The following is a 19,132-nucleotide window of genomic DNA, read 5'->3' on the forward strand; positions in this document are numbered from 1 at the left end:
AGTCTTGCAAGAATTCAGAATTCAAAGAGTACTTAAAACCTTTCTCAAAACATTTCAAGATGAAACTTGTCAAGACACATTCATGTTCTTTCAAAGTCATTGAAACTCCTCTAATTGAAACCCTCAAGTCAAATTCAAAGGTATTGCCCTTGTCACATTTAAAACAGCTTTAAAACATAAATTTCATCTAAATAATATTCTCCTGAAAGATATATAATGTCTTTCTTAAGAAGCAAGACTAAATCACAATTTTCCCTTTATTAATTCATTTCAAAAGCATGAATCATCCTTTTCTTGATAATTCAAATAAAATAGTAGAAGACTTTAACTCATCATTCTTCCAGACAACATTTCAATAAAGACTCGGATTTTATAGAAATTTCGACAACACCTCCCCTAAAACTTGGACTTTGCCACCCGGTCCGGGTCCTAACAAAACCATTCCACAATCCTTTTCCAACAACCCAAAAATCCAAAATCAATTCAAAGGCAAGCCAAAATCCAACAGTCAATCTCAATACCATATTTCAAGAAAACCGTTTCAAAATCAAATCATTATCAGCTAAATAAACTCATTTCTAAAGCTTTAAAGAAACGGTTCAGCAACAACCATTTATCAAACCAGATCATTTAAAGCAAACCAGGCTAAATTCAAGAGTGTATTCTATTTTTCACATTCTCAAAAAAATCAACTCAACTCAAATCAATTCTCAACGGATCAAACTCAAATTTCAAATCTTTAAAGAATCAACTTCAAAACATTCCATTTTACAAAGTCGCACAACAATTTGGCCAAACAAACATTCATAATCATTCGAGACGATCAAATAATACATAAGGCTGATACAATCACCAAATACAAAATTATATCATAACGGTATCCATATGTAATAATTCCAACATATAAAATATAGTTTTCGGAAAGTGCCCCTACTTCAAAACGCAAATCCATAACCCAAACGTCTCACAGAGTCCTTTCCGCCTAAACTCGAAATCACCGGCAACCAAAACCTCAGCTCCCAGCCACTTTCGGAATAACCATAGAAACACTAATCGCAACATATAATAATCAGGACTCGACCCCACGTTACTAAAGCTCATTTATTAACCAAACACAATCGAAAACTAACGCGAGGCTTTTCGAAACATAATTTCTTATCGGAATAAAAATACGAAGCAGCTGCGATTTCAAACCGGTCCCGGCAACAGCTCCGGCGGCGGCCGGAAGCTCCGGTGGATCAACTAAAAAAACTGCACAACATTAAAACTTCTCGAAACCCAAAATGACCGAAACCACAAATTTAAAACCCTTACCGGCAGAATTTTCCGGCGACGGCAGCAGGGGCATTTTCCGGCCGCAAAGGCTTACCGGCGTAACTCAACACAGAACCACAAAGAGCGGTGACAACCTCCAGCAACTCCGGTGAGTTCCCTCAACGACGGTGATGGCCGGAACCCCGACGGCGCTAACGGAGGCATTAGCTTTGCGCAGCACTGATCAGTGGCAGTTCTTGGGCAGTGACGTGCGCGACGGAACGCACGGCCTCCCTCTCCCCGCATCTCTCTCTCTCTCCCATCTCGTGAACGTGTCCCTCTCGGGATTCAGTTGCTGCAACGCTTCCTCTCTGGCCACGACTCACGGTGGCGATAGCAGCGCCGTTGGAAGACATAGAAGCAGTGGCGGCGACAAGGATGGCGCAACGAGCAGCGGATCCGAGATCTCCAGCGATAGAATGGGGTGATGGGTGGCAGAACCGCGACTGGGCAGGGATGAACGGGGCAGCTTCGATGGCAGCACCTCTCGCGTTCGGCAGTTAGACGGTCACGGCGGCAGTATCCAGCCGGCGGCGCTAAGCCCTTCCTCCTCTCCTTCTCTCCTTCTGGCCCAGTCTCCATTTCTGATTTCCCGTTTCTTTCTTTCATGCTTCTGTGTGTGTGGCATCGCTGAGAGGGTGAGAGGAAAACAGGTAGGGGTGTGGCTGCTGGGTTTGGGGGAAGGAGATTTTTCGGCGGCTAGGTCAATAGGTTAGTGGGGGTGTGTGTGTAAATTAGGGTTAGGGGCAATATAATAATTTCACATAAAATTGGGAATAATATAGTAATTGAAACCCAAATTAAACCCAACAATAATATCTATAAAAATACTATTTGTTCATCAATTTCATCAATTATTTTTAATAAAATGTCCAAATCAAATAATTAGGAATAATATAATTAAATCCTTTATTTTTCAAAGTAGCAGTATTAATATTTAAAATATTAATTATTTAATCCAAATTATATCGAAATCTCTATTATTTTACAACTACTAACTTTATAATTTAAATATAGAAAATAATCCAATAATTATGAAATTGGATAATAATCATAACTTATCTCAAATCCAATAAATCAAAATTTGTCTTAATTATCTTTAATAAAATAATTTCTGAAATTAAGGCTATAAATAACTATATAATTTGAGACTTGATCAAAATAAGACTTTTCAAAAGTTCTGGATCTTACACTTTTCAGCTTTCATTTTTTCAGAATAGGCTACGCTTTCAACGCTACTGCATCACTTGTAAAGCGTAGCCACATTGTATACCATAGCTACATTTTATAAGGGTAGCCTTAGGTTCCTCTTTTTTTTTGTATACTATAGCTACTGTATATAAGTGTAGCCTTAGGTTTCTTTTTTTTTTGTATAATATAACTACTGTATATAAGTATAGCCTTAAGTCTTATTTTTTTTCTATATATATATATATATATATATATATATATAAAATAATTATTAATACAACATAATAGTTAATATGATTACATGTATAATAATCCTGCATTTTTATTTAAATGAGTTGAATATTACAAAATAAAAATAAATACATAATTATACTAAATAATTTCTTTATATAATAAAAATTATCTCTAACCAAAATATATTTATAATATTGATCCAAAATACTAAAATGAAGTTAATTAACTGTAACAATTCATACATCTCAAACTAAAGTAAGCATAGCCATATCAAAACTATAATATCACTTAGCCAATAAAAATATCTTCTAATAAAAATCATTAGTCAACCATACATGTAAAGATTCTAAATAGCACTCTATCTTAGCCAATAAACCACAATAATAGTCAGCTTAATCTTCGTTGCTTAATCTTCATTGTTACCCTGCATAATTATATAGAAAAGTAGTTAAAAAAATATTCATAATGACATTCGTAATTATAAAAATTAAATGGAACACGTAAACATAGTAAACCAAGAAAGCATATACTAAAAAATTCCCCAACCTAAACTCATAGTTACTACAACATCATCCAAGTCTGTCACATCCTCAATCTAATTTCAGATACTATATAATGTCTCATATCAAATTTCAGAACCAGCTCACCAATCAAAAACCATTTACCAAAAGTAAAATTTTTCTACCGAATATAATCAAAATGGCAAAATCCACTGGTAGATTCATTGCATGTTCAACAGGGTATGACAACAAATAATATAAATATTTTGTTTACATGTATTATTTACTTAAAAGAAATTGGGATCCAATTGACTTGTTGCTATGTACAAAATATAGCACCATTTAATGTGATAAAATCATAGCTCTAGTTTATAGGGATGCCTCTCAGCTGGGGCAGAAAAACTTAAAAGGCAAGCATTTTATGTAAAAGCTCATGATCCAAGTCATCCTAAGGCTATATAGAATTATAGATAGTTTCATTTCATTTATATATTCGTTCTGATTTCTTGAAAGAGTGATGCAAACTGTCCTCTGTTCTATTATATAAGCTAAAGGGTACAATAATTAAAAACAATACAGATGCATAAGACAGGTGCACAAAATTTACAATGTATGTTCATTATTCAAATAAGGCTATAATGGGCAGCATCAAATTCCACCTGATCACTCAAATAACCAACATCCTTTCATTAAGTAGGCCACATTCTGACTTACTTATGTGTGCTTATGACAAAGGCATAACTTACCTCCACTATTTTACATAGAGAAACAAAAAACTAGAGAGAGGGAGAGAGAGGTAATCCCACGTGGGGGCAATATTTACAATAGTAGTTAACTTCAGAACACTTCAGTGTGATTATTATTTTCATGAAGAAAAGAAAAAAAAAAGTCAAAAGAAATTTATTTTTGTTTGAGTTGATTCTGTGAATATGCTGAACTACCTCAACGGGATTGCAAGAAATTCAAAGTGATGATGCGAACATTAACCAATATTTAATGGGAACTTTATGTAGATACCTGGGTGTATGATAAATACAAGGAAATGAAGTAGGAATGGGAAATGAAAGCAAAAAGCATGGGCAATGGCATAGTATTGTAGTAACATGTCCTAATTAAGTGACACAGGTGCACCATCAACCTCAGTAAAGAAAGACCAACAACCACCCCATACTCCTAATATTATAAACCGTACCCTCAAAACAGTTAAACAGAGCAGGTAGAATAACCCTCAATACTAAACCACCAAGCAACCCCATTTATTAGGATGACCAACCAAAAGACAAAGATCCAAGCCAACACTTGTGCATTTTAAGTAATTCAGAAAAAAGGGAAAAAAAAGCCACACACACACATATCCTTCAGAAGACTAGAAAATCAGAACCCAGATTTCATAACCATAATAAAAAAAACTATTATTATTATTATATTAATATAAGAAAAATAAATAAATTAATCAAATTGAAATACCCAGTACGGGGTACAGATTAAAATTGGAAAAAGCACCAGAAATATCTTAACTTGAGGTGATTTAAGTGGAGAAAATTTAAAAAAAAAGGTTTACCAGAATGAGCAAATTTATTTAGACGGGTGTGCCTACTCAAATACACACAAGAAGGAAAACTTCAAATTATGCATGCAACCACAATAATGGTGCTGAGAAATGACAAGTTACCTGGCTCACTGAGCAAACGCTGCGTTTCCTGTTGAGATCAAAGAGCCAGAGAGAGAGTGATCAAAACAATCTAAAGCTTATGGCAGCCACCAAATTTTGCTCCTGAAAAGGAAACACAATTTCGGACGAAGAAAATTATTAATCCTCAACATGCATTTGGATTCAGTCTCAATGAATAAGCTAATGAAAAAACCAACCATGAACAAAAGGAGAAATGATACATATTGATATTCCTAGATATTGTAGTACAAATATAATAAGTTAAATTCCAACTTCAAAACTAACAAATCAAAAGAATTAAAGTATGCATTGTTGTACCTTGCCATGACACAATCAGCGTTTTGACAAAATCTGCTTGGAAGACCTTAAACAAAAACTTTCGCCTTCAATCTTAACCACGAATAACTGTAAAAATTACAGAAAAAAAAATTGTAATTGCCATATGCAACCATTTAACCACGAATTTAGCACAATCATCATTTAGCAAGAATTAAATTGATATAATTGAACAGATTTGGGACCCAGCAGCAGCTACAGCAATTAAATCATTCAACAGATAACGGCACAAAATTTACTGTTACATATATTTTTTTAATTTATTAGACAAATTATTCTTATTGCCAACAACAAGATCACCGCACACAAGTTACTGGTGTTCTAGGAGAAGGTGAAATCTTCGTTTAGGAAAAAGAATAATAAAAATGAATCAATAATTAATCAAAGATAAATTATAAAATAATTAATCAACAATTAGCATCACAATCTGTGTGGTGCACAACAACACTTGTTAATAAAATGAATCCAACCAATGAGTCTAAAATAAAATAATGGTGAAAGCACGCATATACCTCTACCAAACTTATCTAAGTGGGTTGAGGCCAGCAACAGTCTATCTAGCAAATTCCTCATCCCTAAACCAGAAAAATCTATCCCCTGCAAAATAAATATTAATTAAACACATTGAATAAAATTTAAAAAAAAAATATTAGTTTAGTTTGACAAATTTATTTATGTTTGATTCAAAATTTATGAGACATTGATAGTGAGAATCAGTTATATATTGAATATTAAAACAGATAAGACTAAAATAATCAGTTTATATGATTATTAAAATACTAACATGTGAAACCAAGTGATAGAATATACTAAAAATATGTAGGATGATTGGTCCCTCCTCAAGAATCACATTGACAACATCAAACTGTGAGGCTCCTGGCATTAATTTAATCCATAAACTATGCATTGGAAAACTAAACTTAAGTAGAAAAAACAGAGAACACAAGAGGCTTCAATTTTCAAAAGGGTTAACAACTAAATTTCTATGCATTTTCTTTCATAGAACAGAGCATAGATCTTCATAGAATAGAATATCAAAATAAAGAGCAAGGCAACACACTTGTGATAGTGTCCAAATTTTCTCATTCCATAGCAAGGAGGAGGAAGAATATAAGGAACAAAAACTAATCTTTTTTAGACAAAAAGCAAACAATTTTGGCCTGGAATATACACAGACAAGAAAAGACACCAATTTATAAAATGTAAAAATGAGAAACAAAATACAAGAAGAAATAGCCTTATGCTTAAGTTATAAGTTATAACTGAAACGAATGGGATTGAAAATGTAACAAAATCATTAGTAACAAAACTCTTGATTTTTTTTTCTTATCCTGGTTTACCTTTATAAATGAGAAACAAAATACAAGAAGAAATAGCCTTATGCTTAAGTTATAAGTTATAACTGAAACGAATGGGATTGAAAATGTAACAAAATCATTAGTAATAAAACTCTTGATTTTTTTTTCTTATCCTGGTTTACCTTTACCTTAGCGTTATTAAAAGGAAAAAAAGAAGTTTGGTAAATGCATAGTTTCTGAAAGCGAGAGACAGAGAGAGAGTAAAGAAGGAAAACAAATACAAAAATGTGGTTCTTCAAGTGCAGAGAAACCCTGAGAAAAACGCAAAAAGAAAGCAAAAAAAGACGAAACGATGGGTTAAGATATGATGGCGTCAACAAAGAGTATAGCAGATCAATCAAGTAAAGTTAATTATTGTGAATTCACAAATTACTAAAAATGACAAAACTTGGAACAGTACAAAATAACAAAGTCACCCAAGTATTTCTCTCCATAAGTCAATCAAGGAAAAAAAATCATATTTTTAAATAAATATCAATCAAACTAACATTAACCAATTTGTTATTTTTTACTAAAAATATATAAAAAAATGTTTATGGATGAAAAATTGATTCTTGATGTGTTGATCAATCACTCACAGACCATAAATATAAAATATATAAGTATATAACCTATTATAAGCCATCACAACAGTGGAATAGCAGGTGGACTAGTTGAAACTCGGACCAAGATACACAACAAAAGCAAGAAAGTATAAGATAAATTGAAACTCGGACCAAGATACACAACAAAAGCAAGAAAGTACAAGATACACAACTCGGACCAATGGGTCACACACAAAACCTAACTTACATGGAATTTAGGCGATTCTAGGGCTTCAAATATAGTATTCTTATAGCAAAAAGCTCAAATTTCCAAACTCAGAACCAATTTCCCGAACTAACAATGAGTTAGGATCAAGCAAAAATGAAAATTAACATAGCAACAGCACCAAAACTCATTTCAGTTAATCCATAAAAATTGGAACTTTTAACAGTAAGACAATAATTTTGCATGCAGAATTGGGTATTGGATGGAATCAAAACTAATCAAGTGTTTATACAGTTTGAATGGAATCAAAACTATGCAGAATTGGCCTCAGATGCCGTGAACAAAATACCAAACAAATTACTTGAATCTAATTAACTAAATACAGTTCAATACAAATGTCACCTGAAAAATAAATAAACATCTTAAAATGTCACCCAAACCAAATACGATTTCAGCTCAAAAATGGCGTATCTGGCTCATGCATCAACTTGGTTACTCTCAAATTTCAACATTCTAATTGAAATACAAGAAATAAACAAGACCATAGTTGTTGTGTTTGTCATTACAGAGCAGAAACTGGTTTCAAAAATGGCATATCTGGCTCATGCATCAACTTGTTGTGAATTTTTCTTGTAGTGCCAGGTGATTCACACATTATTTAAGGGATCAGACTTTCACAGCCATATTTTATTTTATTTGAGTTCATCAAGAATCCAACAAATTTAGCTTGAGACCTAATAATAAGAATTGAAACTACACAATGCTTGAAACTATTAATGAGTAAAATTGAAAGAAAAAGAAAACTAATAATAAGCAACAAACATAATAAGCAACTCATCTTGGTATTCCTGCGCAGTAACTAATCATGGCCAAACTCACCTGTGTTAATGGAATAAAACCCCTAAATTCACGAGTTCTCCTACGCTGCAACAATAGCATGCATGTTCATCAATTCACGATGTCACAAATTATTGTACCAAAACCCCCAAATTGAAACCTAAAATCAAAACCCTAACCTCGCGAATGAAGAAAGCTTTCAGTTTAGCGCAGAGTCTTCGTGATGTGACAGCGCAGCGAAGAGAAGCGACGATGAAGATAAGTGGGGAAGATGAGTGAGCGCAGAGTCTTCCTGGAGTGGTGAGTGGTGACGCCGTGAGTGGTGAGTGGTTATGGAAAACGCTTTTCTCTGATTTGGGGGGTGATGACGGTGGTGAGGGCGGCGCAGCGACGATGGTGAGGGCAGCGCAGCGACGGTCAGTAGTGCAGCAATGTGGAGAGTGGTGAGTGCGGGTGAGTGGTGCGTGGGGGGCGACGACGGTCAATGGCGAGAGTGAGAGGGTTAATGACGAGAGCGAGAGTGAGAGGGTCAATAGCGGGAGTGAAGAGAGTGAGTGGGGGGCGACGATGGTGAGCTTTGGAGGCAGGGTTTCTTCCTTACGACGGTGCAAAGAGTGACCTTTCCAGGTTTCTGAAAGGGGACGATGAAGGATTGAAGATGCTTTGGAGGTGAATGAGATTTGGAGGGAATAATGGATAAAAATTTTACTTATACTAAGTGTGAGTTTGCTTTCAGAAAACTGAGGAAAAAAATTTACTAGTGTCAAGTTTTTTGTTTGAGATATACTAGGCATCACTCTTAAAATGGACCCAAAATTTAACAAATAGGTTATCTCTAAAAGCGTTTTCTTTGATACGAAAAGTGAACCTATAGATATCAATCTACGGCTACGCTTTATAAGTAATTTCTATAATATCTAAGGCTATACTTTTTAAATGATGCTGCAATTATGTATTCTTTTCTCTTATAAAAAGGCAACAAGGAAAAAGAATAGGCTAAACTTTTCAAATATAGCTTAAAAAAGTGTAGTTGAATGGGTATTTTTCTTATAGTTGTATAAATTATATTTTGTTGTCTCTAATATATGAACTTCTTTAATATTTAATTTAATTAAACTTTATCTTTAATTTTTAATAAATTTAATTTTTTTCAATAATTTCATTTTTTTTACGGTAGATAAATATTTAATTTATTTTTTAGCTTTGCTCTTAATAAAAGATAAGTTTACTTAGAATAAAAATAATGTGATTAAGAGTAAAATTAGAAAATATATTTATTTAGAATGAAAGTAATGTAATTAAAAAAATAATTGAATAATTATCTAGTATCTACCATAAAAAATTGATATTATTAAAGAATAAAATTAAAAATAAAATTTAACTTAATTAAACATTAAAGAATTTCAGTACATTAGAGATAAAAGGTATAATTTATATTTTATTGTATATGTATTATGTTCTTTTTTTCTATAAGTTTATGTACTAGATTTTTTACAAATATTTCATGATGAGTAAAAAACTTTAAGAGTAAAATTTAAAAAAATATATTTAGAATGAAAATAATGTGATTAAGTATAAAGTTACTTAGATGTGATTAAAAATAATTTAATAACTACGTACTGTAAAAAATTGATATTATTAAAGGATAAAATTAAAATTAATTTTTAAGTTAAAAATAAAGTTTATTTGAATTAAACATTAAAGAAGTCTAATACATTAGAGACAAAAATATATGATTATACTTTAATTATATAGGTATCATACCCATTTTTTTCTTTTTTTTGAAAGTTTATCTATTAGTCATTTTAAAAGTATTTTTATGATGAGTAAAAATTTTGAATTTATAATGTAATTTATTCCGTTAAATTTTTTTATTTTACTTAATTTGGTAATTTTTCTAAGAGTAATGTCTTATTTTTTTGTCTCTATCGTTTTTATCATATTTAAGTTTCTAACATTTTAAAATTGTTTCAATTTTATCATGCCGTCAATTCTGTTAATAGATCTCTAACAACAAGATAATATTAAGATAATTTTAAAATATTAGAAACCTAAATAAAATAATTTAAGCATTAGAAATAATTTAAAAATTTATCCTAAAATTTAAGAATAAAAGTGATATTTTACTCCATAAAAAAATAAGGATGGCATTATATTTTCCTAAATAATATACTAGAACTGGCTTTGAACGGTAGTCGCGTGCTTCTAGTCGCTATATATGCAACAAAATTTTAAAGTATAAGATTTATTGCCTACAAAGGAGCATAATTTTCTAGGTAAAGAATAGAGAAATCGTAATTGCGTAGTCAATTTGATTGGTAATTCAGATGAATGAGGTCAAACCGATAAAATTTTGTACAGTAATGTGAATGCAGAGAGTATTCGAATTTGGTTTCATAAAGTCTATTATATAAAAGTAAAACAATGAATATTAGTCTTGGCACCAAATAAACCCAGTACAGTATTTTATGTTGTATTAAGCAGAGTTGTAGAATGACCAAAAGGGACAGTTGAAAGTTGAGGGTTCTAAAAGTCAAGGTTGCCTGACCTGAAAATTCTGGATTACTTTTTCTTCATTTTCATGAATTCTAAGCAAAATTTCAATGTGCACTCATCTAAGTCAAGATAGAAAATGTAAAAAAGGACCTAGAGACACCCTTTTCAAACAAGATGTGGATAAAAGCAATAAATATTCTCATTGTTTTCTAACTATGAATTTAAATCCTTTAAATCGATAATATTGATACGAATCTCAATAAAAAATCTTGACAATGTGTACAATAAATTATTTATTTAGCCTAATAGAGATAAATAATAAATTTAAAAATTTCCGTTCAATTATTTTACATTGAATTTTAAATTTCAAATTTCAAATTTTCAAAAAATTCAGTTAGTTATTTTTAAAAAATAACCATCTGAAATCCTAATTTACTAAAACATTTCACTCAAATACTCTTCTTCAACGGCCACCCTACCTTCGTCAATAATTATTCCATTCCACTGTAATTATTTGGCTTGCCACACGTTACTCACCTTAATAAAAATAACTATCCACTTAAAGATAAAAATAATCATCCGTATACCTAATGAATTGAACATCTAATATATTTTAACTATTTAAATCTAAATACAATCCAATCAAAATAATCATCTACATAAAAATTAAAATAACCATCAACATATCAACTAAAATGACCATTGACCATTAAAATAAAAAAAAGATGAATACACAAAAAAAAATAATTATTATGGTGAAACATAATTTTGAAGGACTAGACATGATGAAAGCGGCACTGTTGTGAAGCATATGACTCAAATCATGAAAGAAGCTAACCATGCTTGGATCCGAAGAAGAAGAGGAACATAGTGGTATCATCGGTGAGAAGAGAATTGAAGGAATGGAAAAAAGCAAAGTCTGTTCGGAAGAGAGGTGCGAAAACAGCGGCAGCAACGTTAGGCTAAGCGTTGGTGGGGGCGCATTGGGCTGACCGGCGGAGGTGAGAACAATGTCGGTGGGAGGATGTGGCGGCGTCGGTATAGCCGATGAGGAATTCAGTGACGCGAGGTGAGAACTGGAGAAGATGACAATAAGTTTTGGACGTGTATTAGAAATTACAGTAATATTAAAAATAACCGTACGTGGTGTGAATGTGTTTAAACACTAATTCCAATTTTTAAAATTTTAAAATTTAAAATTAAATAATTAATTAATAATCTAATTTTTAATTATAATTTTATTTTATTTTTAATACATTGTATCATTGCAAACAATTAATATTGGTTCAATACTTTTCCAATACTTTCTCTATTGATATTCTTTTATTGCCCTTGTGATGTGGAGTCAAACTCTTACTATTTCCGTGCCACTCTGGATATTAATCTTTACCAAGTTGCATTTCATTGTCTTCGTCCTCCCACACAATAGTTCTCTCTTCATATCTTAGATTCCTTATTGGAGTTCATTTGGACAAAAAGAGTTTTGTTTCCATAATCAGAGACAATCCCGGTAATAAAGATAAATGTTAGGACGAGTAAGACTAAGCACGCAAATCGATTGTCTGCGAACGATAATATTTATTTACTCATATGATAATATATGACCACACAGTCCGTACTTTCCGGGGGAAGAATATGGCTACTTTTTCCCCCTGAAAAGACTAGTGTTCAATTCCCCAACCTCCTTCGAAAGTTTGTGATATATTCATCAATCTGAATGGCAATGTCAATTGGACTGGTTTCCAAAAGAAATAGTTAAGGGAGTTACATCAATGGATGACGAAAGCTACACAAGTAAGAGTGGGGGTTTTCAACTTCTTTTAAAATAAGACACATCGAAATGGGTGACAAACTCAAACTATAAGTTCTTTATGGCATTTCAATATTTGTCACCTTTATATACATTCTCTGTTCAATGATTTTTACACAGATACGGATCACTGAAAGAGGCAGAATATTCCGTGTCACTGGTTGAAATTCTTTAGGGGTCACTTATCATGCATATCAGTGCCTGCAAAATGTTGGGCTAATTAAACCCAGCAGCAAAAGCAAAAGTATTGCATAAGAGTAAAGGTTGATATCAAACACAAACCATTCAATTTAGTTATTAATTGCAATACTAATTAAACTTAAATCAGATTAATGCACAGATAGCATGCTTGAACAGAGTTGCAGACGAGAAAAGGGACCTTCTCAAAGAGCCATCTCTGCCTGCAAAGCTGCCAATTCAGCAGTAGGCTTTGCAGGAACAGGGCGATTAGGTTGCCGCCCAGCTGGCACATGCACAGGAGCTACGGGAGCTGTAGTTGCAGGCTGAAGAAGTTGTTCTTCCAACTGAGCACCTTCTAGCTCTTCAAGTTCTGCTTCCAATGTTCTCAGTCTGCTCATTGATCTCATCCATGGTCTTGTCAACATCATCAATGTTGCTGCAGAATAATATTGCAATTCAATAATTTGACAATGAGCATCCTGCTCATAATTCTCCATGTTCACATTATCACGACTTTATACTAAACTTCTCATTTTTTCAAATCATATATATTCCGGGAAGTAGAGCACAAAAACATATCAAGCGTGAAATCAATAAACACTTAATAACATAAATAGTAATGCGTACGTTGCTTTGCATAGCCTTCATAGTAGCTGCTCCAACTCTCAATGCATCAACTGTTTCTGTGGCTGCCTTGGCACCTTCTAACATTATCATCTGCAAGAAAATTGGCAGCATGAGTGAGTGAACCTAAAATGTTTAATCATTGACTTAACCAGTTTCATTCGGACGCAACTGGAAATTTGCAAGCTGCTCTATTTGCTGCTCATACAGCCTCTTCCTCTTCAAACATTGTATTGCCGCTGCATGAAGAAGAAATTCAGAAACAATTTCACAGTAGATCAATGTAACATCAACTCGTGAATAAGCTCCAAAAAACTTTTTCCACATAAAGAACACAAGCACTGACGCGCGTGCATCATTGCCTACTTTTAGTAGTCATTTCAGTGGATTTCTGTTTAGTTTTCATATAAATATTGCCAATATATGAGTAATAGCATAAAAAATCTCTGCATGAAACAAAATCTCAAGCATAGGTGAATTTTAGCTAATATACAGGGTAAATATGATAAAATAGATCACACTAACTGAAGTTTTGATTTTAGTATTATTAGCACACTTAGTATATAAAGATCATCTTGTATGTTACCTTGATACACTTTGTTTATTTGATTTCAGGCCAAAAGAAGCAGAGAAGAGCCACGTTAGTGGCTACGTTAGTGCTACTAACGTGGGCACTAACGTGGAAGGAAGGAAAGATGGAACGTTAGTGGGAACGTTAATGGCATCAACTTTGAAGAAGGAGCAGCGTTAATGGCAAAAGTGAGTGCCAAAAACGCTAGCGAAGGGCAAGAAGACCCACATTAGCTTCCACGTTAGTTACATTAACGTGGGAACTAACGTGGAAGGAAAGGGAGACGCCAGCGTTAGTGGAAAATATGAACGCCACTAACGTTAGCGAAGCAAAGGAAGACCCACGTTAATGGCCACGTTAGTTACACTAACGTGGACACTAACGTGGGCAAAAATCTCCATGGTAGCCTGACTATGCCTTCTTCAAACAAGAATAACTTGAGCCACAAATCTCCAAATGAGATGATTCCAAAGGCATTGGAAAGTAGGATTCCAGAGCTTTCCAAGCATATATGGCACTACATGGTGGACACTAAATTTGAGAGAGAAAACCTGCCCCGAAAGTGCAAAGATGAACATGGTATCAACCTGTAGTAAGGCCAACTGACCTCTTCACCTTCCAAGAAGTTTAACTCGAGCTGTAGAGCTCCAAATGATGCGCTTCTAAAGGCGTTGAAAAGTAGACATCCAGAGCTTTCCAACTATATATAATAGTATAGGGGTAGACATTAAGTTTGAGCTCTAGAATCTGGCAATATTAAGCCCCTGATCTCTAGCGTTATCGTGACTCACGTTTTCCAGTAACGCTAGCGACTATGCCAGCGACCTTGTTCACTTCAAAGGAGCATAACTTGACTTATAGAGATCCAATTGAGGTAATTCCAGTTGCGTTAGAAAGTTGACATTCAGAGCTTTCCAAAGATATATAATAGTCTATAGTGGACATGAAATTGGAGCACAAACAAGAGGCATCTTTTAATCCCTAAAAATACCAACGGGTAGCAAGTGTAACGTTAGCCACAATAACTTCAGCACTAACGCCACACTTGTAGCGTTAGTGTGGTTAACGGCAACACTAACGCTAAGCACCTGGACCTCAACTTGATTCACTTCTCTCTCAAGTCCACTTCAAAGCTCAAGCAAGCAAGCCCACAATTGTCAACCAATCAAGGTCACAAGAAGCATCTAGAATAGGAATTTTCATTTAATTGTAATTTGCTTTTAATTTTATTTTTGTAATTTAGGAGAGCCTATATAAAGGCCTTAGTCTTTACATTCAATTTATTCTGGAACAGAGAATTGAAGGAAGGGGGAGAGAGTGAAGTCCAATTCGAACTTCTGTGAATTGGCAGACTCCAAGGGGAGTGGATCTTCGGACCCCTCCCCTCAACCACTCTTCTTCCTTTTCTCTTTTTTTCTTTCTTAGGAGTAGTTTCTTTTCTTTGTACTTTTCATTTATGAATTTAGAAGTTTCAATGTTAGTTTTAATCTTCATCTTTACTTTTCTGCACTTTCTTTCTTTTCTATTTGGGTAGAGCAATGATCAACTAACCCCTTTCATTAGGTTAGGGAGCTCTGTTGTAATTTGATGGATCAATTATAGTTTTTATTCTCTTCTTCTTTCTTCTCTTTTGATTTACTAGAAAGCTTTCGATCTTAATTCAATTAGTTATTTGTCTTGGAAAAAAAACTCTCCATAATTGGATCTCCTCTGAGCCTTGGAAAAGGAATGAGGAGATCATGCTAGAAATGCTCTCTCACATTGGATTAGGTTGGGGGTTGGGCGGATATAGTGACATGTAATTCTCCCAATACTTTGATCTATGAATGTGTGTGGTATAATCAGTGACCAAACTTCATCTCTTCCCATGAGCAATTAAATCAAGGAATTGGGAAATTGTTCAAGCTTAGAGAGATTGGATTGCCAAGGAATTGGGATCCAATCACTTAAGATTGCCAAGGAGAACAATGAATGCATTGATTGAGGAAGAGATGAGAATGAACTTAATCCGGAGGATTGCAATATCTCTCAATGTTCATTTTTATTTTTAGTTCTTACATTTACTTTTCTTGCCATTTACTTTTCTGCACTTTATTGCATTTCTTTACTTTTATGCCATTTACACTTCCTTGTTACTTATCACTCCAATATGATTCGTCTAACTAGGATAATCAATTAACCATTGATTGTTTAATCCGTTAATCCCTGTGGATTCGACCTCACTCTATTGTGAGTTTTTACTTGACGACAATTCGGTATACTTGCCGAATGGAAATTTGTTGAGAGACAAGTTTCCGTGCATCAAGTTTATGGCGCCATTATCGGGGATTAATTGTGATTAACAAACTACCGGTTGGTTGATTACCTAGATTAGACAGTTTCCTTTGTTTTGTTTTGTTCATGTAATTGCTTTGGTTCTTTGTTTTCTATACTCTCTAACTGTTTGTGTTAATGCCTCACCAAGAAGCCCCTATTCGTGCCAGCTCTAGCTCTTGGTGATTTTGTTATTAATACAACAGTTTCTTTTACTTAGCTTCTTTTCAAATAAAATTGGCATATGATCAGATTCTAAGTTTGGTGTTGCCCTGCAACAATCTGTTTTGAATCTTTCTGGATACTTGCCTCAATTCCAAGAGAAAGTGCCACACTAAGTTTGGTGTGCCACTTATTTTTCTATGCAATGTATCCAGCAACACCACTTGTTTGTACAATCATAATGCCTTTGCTTCTTAGGCCTGTAGTGTCATTTTTAACCAAGCTTGCTTAATTTTATGCATTACTCATATCTTGTTTCTCTTTTTTGACATTCATGGTTGAATCACAATCTCAACACCACTGCTCCTACTTGTTACTTGCCAGTAAAGCACTTATTCTAAGATGGTGATTGGAGGGAGGAAGTTTGCAGGAAGGGACAACAAGGGTGAAGATGAGTTACAAAGGTTGTAAAGTTCCTTTCCTTCTCATTTACTCCCAGTAGACTTAATGGCAATCATGAATGTCTCTTGTTTTAAACTCTGTGGTCTACCTCTGTTCTGTTATGTTACGTTTAGTAATAAGCATGGTTCACTGCTTATCATTACACCTTCATCTTTAATCTGATTGCACCCATTATACTTAAAAATGCATCAAAGAAATCATTCTTTTAAAAGGAAAGTATTGAGGAATTTTATCAACTTTGAGGCAAGCTAAAGACTAAGAGGAGTGGAGGTTCTGATTGTATGATTATGTATTGAGGTTACATGTTTGTGAAAACTTGCATGGGAGCTCATAGACAGGAATTGAAATTTGGAGAAGTGTTATGGAAATTCTCAAAAATCTATTGAACTAAGAAGCAGTAAACAAAAGAAAACAAAAGAAAAAGAAAAACAAGGAAAAAGCCCAAGGCTTTGAGCATCAATTACTAGGGCAAAAAAGAAAGATACAAAAACTCAAAGAGTTATTGTCCTAGTTACATGCTTGTGGTGAATTTATGTCAAAGAAAGGGGCCTGAGCAAGTAAATCCTAAGGGGTGCTTCATCACCTAATACCTTAACCCAACTGGGTTCGGAGTATTGATTGAAAACTTATCCTAAAGGGCCGCTTTGAGACATGACACCTAGAGTCGAGGCCAAGACAAATAAATACTGCTTCAAGGTGATAATCTATAAAGAGGACTCCATAATGCCATCCAAATGACACTCCTAAGATCTAAGACTTCCAATATGTAAGGACTAATGAACACTGGAACCCTTGCATAAGCATATAATTATTGGAGTTGGCCTCCATTATCACTTAATCACTTCACTCACCAAGGCATCATAAGAAATTCTTCAGTACACTCCAATAAAAAGAATCCTTTGTGCATACTTCTTTCCTTGCTTGGGGACAAGCAAGATTTAAGTTTGGTGTTGTGATGCGCGTGCATCATTGCCTACTTTTAGTAGTCATTTCAGTGGATTTCTGTTTAGTTTTCATACAAATATTGCCAATATATGAGTAATAGCATGAAAAATCTCTGCATGAAACAAAATCTCAAGCATGTGTGAATTTTAGCTAATATATAGGGTAAATATGATAAAATAGATCACACTAAGTGAAGTTTTGATTTTGAGTATTATTAGCACACTTAGTATATAAAGATCATCTTGTATGTTACCTTGATGCACTTTGTTTGTTTGATTTCAGGCCAAAAGAAGCAGAGAAGAGCCACGTTAGTGGCTACGTTAGTGCTACTAACGTGGAAGGAAGGAAAGATGGAACGTTAATGGGAACGTTAATGGCATCAACTTTGAAGAAGGAGCAGCGTTAGTGGCAAAAGTGAGTGCCAATAATGCTAGCGAAGGGCAAGAAGACCCACGTTAACTTCCACGTTAGTTACATTAACGTGGGAACTAACGTGGAAGGAAAGGGAGACGCCAGCGTTAGTGGAAAAGGTGAACGCCACTAACGCTAGCGAAGCAAAGGAAGACCCACGTTAATGGCCACGTTAGTTACACTAACGTGGACACTAACGTGGGCAAAAATCTCACATGGTAGCCTGACTATGCCTTCTTCAAACAAGAATAACTTGAGCCACAAATCTCCAAATGAGATGATTCCAAAGGCATTGGAAAGTAGGATTCCAAAGCTTTCCAAGCATATATGGCCTTACATGGTGGACACTAAATTTGAGAGAGAAAACCTGCCCCAAAAGTGCAAAGATGAACATGGTATCAACCTGTAGTAAGGCCAACTGACCTTTTCACTTTCCAAGAAATGTAACTCGAGCTGTAGAGCTCCGAATGATGCTCTTCCAAAGGCGTTAAAAAGTGGACATTAAGTTTGAGCTCCAGAACCTAGCAATATTAAGCCCCTGATCGCTAGCGTTATCGTGACTCACGTTTTCTAGTAACGCTAGCGACTATGCCAGCGACCTTGTCCACTTCAAAGGAGCATAACTTGAGTTATAGAGATCCAATTGAGGTGATTCCAGTTGCGTTAGAAAGTTGACATTCAGAGCTTTCCAAAGATATATAATAGTCTATAGTGGACATGAAATTGGAGCACAAACAAGAGGTATTTTTTAAGCCCCAAAAACACCAACTGGGTAGCAAGTGTAACGTTAGCCACAATAACTTCAGCACTAACGCCACACTTGTAGTGTTAGTGTGGCTAACGGCAACACTAACTCTAAGCACCTGGACCTCAACTTAATTCACTTCTCTCTCAAGTCCACTTTAAAGCTCAAGCAAGCAAGCCCACAATTGTCAACCAATCAAGGCCACAATAAGCATCTAGAAT

At 34.3% G+C, this 19,132-nt stretch overlaps 2 protein-coding genes across 2 annotated transcripts; both read right to left on the reverse strand.

The window, feature by feature from the left end:
- Positions 1-2,914: 2,914 nt before the first annotated feature.
- On the reverse strand, positions 2,915-8,986 carry LOC130966448 (uncharacterized). The gene is made up of 6 exons (XM_057891253.1): positions 8,372-8,986; positions 8,235-8,279; positions 5,760-5,844; positions 5,230-5,316; positions 4,912-5,013; positions 2,915-3,163 (listed from the first exon to the last, which is right to left on the reverse strand). The coding sequence occupies exons 1-4, from the start codon at positions 8,984-8,986 to the stop codon at positions 5,303-5,305; spliced, it is 759 nt and encodes a 252-aa protein (XP_057747236.1). The 3' UTR covers positions 2,915-3,163; positions 4,912-5,013; positions 5,230-5,302.
- A 3,895-nt stretch (positions 8,987-12,881) lies between these two features.
- LOC130966450 (vacuolar protein sorting-associated protein 32 homolog 2-like) lies at positions 12,882-13,389 on the reverse strand. Its single transcript, XM_057891254.1, has 2 exons — positions 13,306-13,389; positions 12,882-13,157 (listed from the first exon to the last, which is right to left on the reverse strand). The coding sequence occupies exons 1-2, from the start codon at positions 13,387-13,389 to the stop codon at positions 12,882-12,884; spliced, it is 360 nt and encodes a 119-aa protein (XP_057747237.1).
- Between the last annotated feature and the right edge of the window lie 5,743 nt (positions 13,390-19,132).

This window comes from Arachis stenosperma, chromosome 3 (assembly GCF_014773155.1).
Source record: "Arachis stenosperma cultivar V10309 chromosome 3, arast.V10309.gnm1.PFL2, whole genome shotgun sequence".
NCBI classification, from domain to species: domain Eukaryota; kingdom Viridiplantae; phylum Streptophyta; class Magnoliopsida; order Fabales; family Fabaceae; genus Arachis; species Arachis stenosperma.

What these genes read in the sequence shown, in the direction of transcription:
- LOC130966448 (XM_057891253.1), bottom strand. Translation starts at nt 8,986, where the DNA reads ATGCCTAGTATATCTCAAACAAAAAACTTGACACTAGTAAATTTTTTT. An exon ending in AAGCTTTCTTCATTCGCGAG is followed by an intron (nt 8,280 to 8,371) that starts GTTAGGGTTTTG and finishes CTATTGTTGCAG; the next exon opens with CGTAGGAGAACTCGTGAATT. An exon ending in GTTTTATTCCATTAACACAG is followed by an intron (nt 5,845 to 8,234) that starts GTGAGTTTGGCC and finishes TTTATTTTGCAG; the next exon opens with GGGATAGATTTTTCTGGTTT.
- LOC130966450 (XM_057891254.1), bottom strand. Translation starts at nt 13,389, where the DNA reads ATGTTAGAAGGTGCCAAGGCAGCCACAGAAACAGTTGATGCATTGAGA. An exon ending in TGAAGGCTATGCAAAGCAAC is followed by an intron (nt 13,158 to 13,305) that starts GTACGCATTACT and finishes AATTATGAGCAG; the next exon opens with GATGCTCATTGTCAAATTAT.